The following is a 5,951-nucleotide window of genomic DNA, read 5'->3' as shown; positions in this document are numbered from 1 at the left end:
TTTTTTGCTGTGGGTATATAGAGAAAGTTGCATCACGTGCAAAATTTGTTTTCTTTATGTGTACATCCACGTGAGTAACCATCAATTAAAAATTTGATTTCATAATGAAAATCATGTGAGCACATTTTTTCCCTTCCCTAGTTATAAAACATTCTCCACATGCAAATAACTTACAGGAAACACCATCTGTGACCCTCATTTGCTCTGCATTGTGACGTTGTATAATAAACATGACAGATGTTTATAACTGCCTCTTGCATCCCATAAATTTGATTAGCTTATGAAAGCAGTCGTAAATTTTCCTAATTTTCAAAATATATTTAAATACAGTGTACTTCAACAATAACATAGTAATAAAGGTGTTACAATGGTGTATTGTGATTTTAGACAATTTGGCTGCTATGTCTAGCAACCATGTAGAGCTTTCGTCATTAGTTCATTGATCAGTTTGTTGTTGTGCAACCCATCAAATCTAAACCATCCAAGGTCACACCACGTTTGACCAGTTTGCAATTAGTGACCTATGGACAATGAAGCTGTTATTTACTTTAATTATTGTATGTACAATTTGACAGCCAAACACATAGCTTTTATTATTTCTTTTACTTATTTCAGTCATTGGACTATGGCCATGCTGGGGCACAATCTTGAAGGACAACAAATCAACCTCAGTACTTATATTTTTAAAGTCTGGTACTTATTATATCAGACTCTTTTGCTAAACTAAATAATAGGGACTTAAGCAGATCAACACCAATTGTTAAGTGACTGGTGGTGGGGGGGAAAAAACACATGTTTATCCCCATCACAGATACACACACATTTATACAAGGGAGTGCTGAAAAGTTCCTGGCTTTAGGTAAAAGAAAATACAGGAGGATCAGTTAATTATAATTTTATTCAACACATTTCCCTCTCAGATTCACCCACTTATATTGCAGTGGTCCTTCTGTTTACTTAAGCCCTGTAAAAGAACTTTGAAGGTTGGACTTCCAACCAGGCCTTTCACGATAACATTTTCATCATCCAACACAAGATCACCTCCTCCAATGCCTCCTCTCCTCTAGAAAGATTTTACTTTATTGTCTTGCAAGTACTTGGTGACCCTATCAGTGCAGGTGCCACTTAAAAGCACCCAGTCCACACTGTAAAGTGGTTGGTGTTAGGAAGGGCATCCAGCTGTAAAAATCCTGCCAAAACAGTCAAGAAAGTCTGGTGCAGGCTTTGGCCAGGCTGGCTCTTGTGGGATTGTCCCACCCAGGCTAGCATGGAAGGCGGATGTTAAACGAAGATGATGATGATACATGTGTGTGTGTGTGTGTGTGTGTGTGGTGGGTTCCACATAACTACCATTTATCAAATACAGGGACAAGGCACTGGTTAGCACAGGGCAATAATAGAAAATACTCGCCCAAGGTGCCATGCAGTGGGACTGAACCCGAAACCACAGGGTTGCAAAGTAAGCTTTTTAACCACACAGCCACAATATCCTGATACTGTGTCTTTTACCAACATTAGAAAGAGATTTTGAATTTAAGATTTTTCAAACATGTTTCAAGTCTATTCTTGAAACTGGTCGATTTACCTAATGACTTGAAAACTTCCTTTGATAAATAATTGATTCTAATTTATTTTCGTTCTTAATTAGTTTGAGAAAGTCTACTACCAGTTGGCTATAATTCAACCTCGTTACATATGTCTTAACTAATTTATATGAATCACCTTTTTATTCTTCAATCAGTTGGTTGTCTAACAACTTGACAACCTCCCTTGTTAATTGATTTGACTGCTTTGTTTATTATTGTTGTTGTTGTTTAACCCCAGGTCAGGCCTGATCGAGTAGATCTATTACACTGGGTAACACAATTTTTGTTCTTAGCAACTATTTCCTATTTGCTTACCCATAGAAAGTATGAAAAATGGTTAATATTTCCTTCAAACAAAAACTATATTTGAAGCATCACAGCCATGTGCATCCCTCACTGCATATGGCTATGATGCTCCCCCCAATACTCCTGTTCATGATCAAAGATACACATATTGTCCGCTACTAAGGGACATGTTCAAGAGATTAAGGTCAAGCAAATGATACTCCTAGAAAATATGAAAAATGGCTGATATTTCCTTCAAACCTTGCTTTTGCTACGTTTATTCAAATCTCAAAGAAACCCTCTCTGCACATGGCAATGACGCTCCCCAACTACTCCTTCTCATGATCAAAGATACACATATTGTCTGCTACTAAGGGACCTCCTCAAGTGGTTAAGGTCAAGCAACTGACAAGCAAATCTGTGGTATTGAGCAGAATATTTGCTATAACAATATTTCTGCTTCAGCAACTCAGCGCTGAATCTGTCTGAAATGTAATGGAAAATCAGTCAGTTTCAAAACATTGATGTCCTGGTCACAAAAGCAAAGTTTGAAGGGAATAGTTGTCATTTCCTTTGATTTCTAGATGAAAGCAAATAGGGAATAACACTGGCCTAAGACAAAAAAAAAAAAAATTGTTACAATGTTATCAAAAGTATTCTATCCTGTTTTTAGCTTTTGTTTTTCAGCCATAATGTGTGTATATATATATATATATATGCGTGTGTGTGTAATAATAATAAATGCCAAAACGAATTTGTGTGTCAGTGTGTCACACTTTGACCCCCCACCTCTCACAATTCAATGACACTTCTACTATTCCTCCTGCTGGGATGAGAGTAATAGTAGGCATAGTGAGGGTGGTAGTAGACTGACAGTTGTGATGGTAATGGGGTGATAATAATAGTATGAGCTGTAGTTGTGATGGAGGTGGAGGCGACGGACATGATGGTGGTGGTGGTGGTAGCCGAGGCAGTCAGGGATGACGATGATAGTAAGCGATGTGAAAGACAGTGATGATGGAGGGAAAGGCGGCGAAGTTGCAGGTATTGATGGTGGTGGCGTCAGAAGTCTGAATGGCAGTTATGGTGTCAATGGAGGTGGTACTAGTGATGGTGATGGTTGAAGACAATCAACAGAGAGTGAGAGAGAGAGAGAGAGAGAGAGAGAGAAAGAAAGAGGTTAGACAGGAAAAACAAGACAGGAAGGATATCTGTCTGTAGAAAATGTGCTTCAACAAATTCCATTTGACCCATGCAAGCATGGAAAAATGGACATTAAATTGCAGTGGTGATGGTGCTAATCATGTGCATCATTCTGTATTTCTAAAGATAGTAAAGTGTGGAAAGAGAGTGACATGCCTGCTATTTCTAGCAGGTCAAGCTACTATAAAGGGGTTTCCACACTGGCTTAAGTTATTTCTTATTGATTTCTTTTATTGCTTGTGAAAGTTTTCATTTAGATCACCTCAAAATAGGAAATTTGTATCATAGAACCAGGAATAGTCGCAGGAAGGTTGATATAAAAAAAAACATTAAAAAAAAATGTTTTCAGGGTCTTTTATGAGGGCCACAAATTGTGTCAGATACATTACTAGGTATCACATCAAATCCTGTTGCTATGAAAAAAAAATACAAATCTGAAAAAAAGAAAAAGAAAAAAAAAGAAAACTGATTTCTAGATAACTTACAAAATCTATTTTTGAGATCCACCAGAGACGATGAAGTTCTGTAAATTGTCGGAACATTCCCTTCAATGCCACAATTATAATTGAAGCCAGAACACACTGGAATAAAAGAGAGAAAGAGAGAATTGAAATGAAGCAGGAAATTAAAATCAATTGTGCATTAAATAAAATAAAATAAAATAAATTATTTAATAATTATTTAATAGATAATTATTTAATAGATAATTATTTAATAAATAAAATAAAATAAAATAAAATAAATTGTACATTAAAACAGTGAAATGAAGAATTTGAAAGAAGTTTTACAGAGCAGTGCCAGGATATTAAACACCTTAATTCAGCCTTATAATATATGTCCCTATATTCCATACAACATACATTACCTTCTTCCAGCCCCATGATATGCACACTCTATCTCAGCCCAATAATATGCATGCACCTTCTATCTCAGCCCTACAATATACAATTCCTTCTCCCAGCCCTACACTGTTTATTCTCTTCTCAATGTGTGCATGGAGGTGCAATGGCCCAGTGGTTAGGGCAGCGGACTCGCGGTCATAGGATCGTGGTTCCGATTCCCAGACCGGGCGTTGTGTGTGTTTATTGAGCGAAAACACTTAAAGCTCCATGAGGCTCCGGCAGGGGATGGTGGCGAACCCTGCGGTACTCTTTCACTACAACTTTCTCTCACTCTTACTTCCTGTTTCTGTTGTGCCTGTAATTCAAAGGGTCAGCCTTGTCACACTGTGTCACGCTGAATATCCCCGAGAACTACGTTAAGGGTACACGTGTCTGTGGAGTGCTCAGCCACTTGCACGTTAATTTCACGAGCAGGTTGTTACGTTGATCGGATCAACTGGAATCCTCGACGTCGTAAGCGACGAAGTGCCAACAACAACGTGTGCCTTTGTCTTCCAACTCTATAATGGGCATCCTTCACTAATTTTTTTTCCTAGAACTTCCTTCATCCATCACTGTCTTTTGTACTAGCTGAAAAATCCTCCTCCTTCCCCATTTAAGTGTCTTTTTTTTTTTTTTAGTTGAATTATGAAATTATGTATAAGTTGTTCTGAGCTTATGTGTGATCCTCAAATTTCAGCACCTTAACCCATTAGGATTTAAACTGGCGATATCCAACCCAAGTATTCTTTCAGTTTTATGTTCAAAAGCCTCTCACATCCACCCTGCAATGTCATTCTAAAAATATAAAAATCACATCATCAAAAATTTCAATCTATGAGATAATGATTGCTTAATTCAAAACAATGTAAATAAAAAAGCATTATGGTTTGACAGAATAATTTGAATGCTAAAGGGTTAAGCAATTGCACAGTTTACATAGAGCCAGCCCTGAAGTTCAAGTGAGTATGATGTTTGTGAAATGTGGAAACAAAGAAGAGGTCTTTTGACAATGAATTTAAACAAAACAATGATCAAAAGAAATGGAACTGTTGTTACAATTTAATCCTCAGGTAATCTGGTTTACTGAGCTCAGACATAATCATCCCATCTTTTATGTAATTTTATTTCCCGTCTGAAGCAAATTTTACTCCACCTGTATTGTTGATACTATTGAAAAACACCTATGTCATGCATTTTTAATCCTCTCCTCTATATATTTGCGACTTTCTGACATAATATTATGTTTCTGTTATTATGTCTACATCACTGATTAGTATTCCTAGAGTGATGGATAAATTCAGTAGTCTTTTTTGGTTTTACAATTTAAATTCAAAGCTCACTGCCGTTGGCTCTACTTCTCTTTTTCTTTGGTTCAATATAACAAGAATCAGTCAACTACTTCAATTGATTCAATTGGCTGTTACTATTACTGTCCCATCTCAAATTTTTGGCCTTGTACCTTTGTTAAAAATCATTATTATTTGATATTTAATAAGGTTTTGATGTATAATGTTTTAATTATTGCGCTTTGGAAATGATGCACAAAGAATTACAAATGACAGCTGAGCTAACAGCATTAAAATTGTTTAGCATTAATTTTATTTTATTTCCAGGATTAATTATTATTATTCTCATTGGTTAATAGCTTATATTATTCAATGAGCCTATTTTTTTCCTCCCAAGATAATAAGATGTGATTTGAAGGAGATTTATGTTCATTTTAACAGGTTGAGTAACTACACAGGTGTCCTCCCTCAGCTTTCTGACTGTAAAGCTGGAGAATTTACAATTAATTAGTATATACACCTCTTTCTCAAATTAGTATATATATCATCATCATCGTTTAACTTCCGCTTTCCATGCTAGCATGGGTTGGACGACTTGACTGAGGACTGGTGAAACCGGATGGCAACACCAGGCTCCAATCTAAATTTGGCAGAGTTTCTACAGCTGGATGCCCTTCCTAACACATATATATATATATATATATATA

At 36.4% G+C, this 5,951-nt stretch overlaps 1 protein-coding gene across 6 annotated transcripts in view; it reads right to left on the bottom strand.

The window, feature by feature from the left end:
- Nucleotides 1-5,951, bottom strand: part of LOC106873475 (sulfate transporter) — a 208,335-nt gene that overhangs the window by 20,688 nt on the left and 181,696 nt on the right. For all 6 annotated transcript variants that reach the window (XM_052967943.1, XM_052967945.1, XM_052967944.1 and 3 more), the window contains one exon: nt 3,560-3,655. In XM_052967943.1, the coding sequence (XP_052823903.1) occupies nt 3,560-3,655 (96 nt within the window). The remainder of the gene's footprint in view (nt 1-3,559; nt 3,656-5,951) is intronic.

The sequence above is a fragment of the Octopus bimaculoides genome, chromosome 5 (genome assembly GCF_001194135.2).
Source record: "Octopus bimaculoides isolate UCB-OBI-ISO-001 chromosome 5, ASM119413v2, whole genome shotgun sequence".
NCBI classification, from domain to species: domain Eukaryota; kingdom Metazoa; phylum Mollusca; class Cephalopoda; order Octopoda; family Octopodidae; genus Octopus; species Octopus bimaculoides.
The sequence above is the reverse complement of the archived record's forward strand: the minus strand, read 5'-3'. Positions and strand labels throughout refer to the sequence as shown.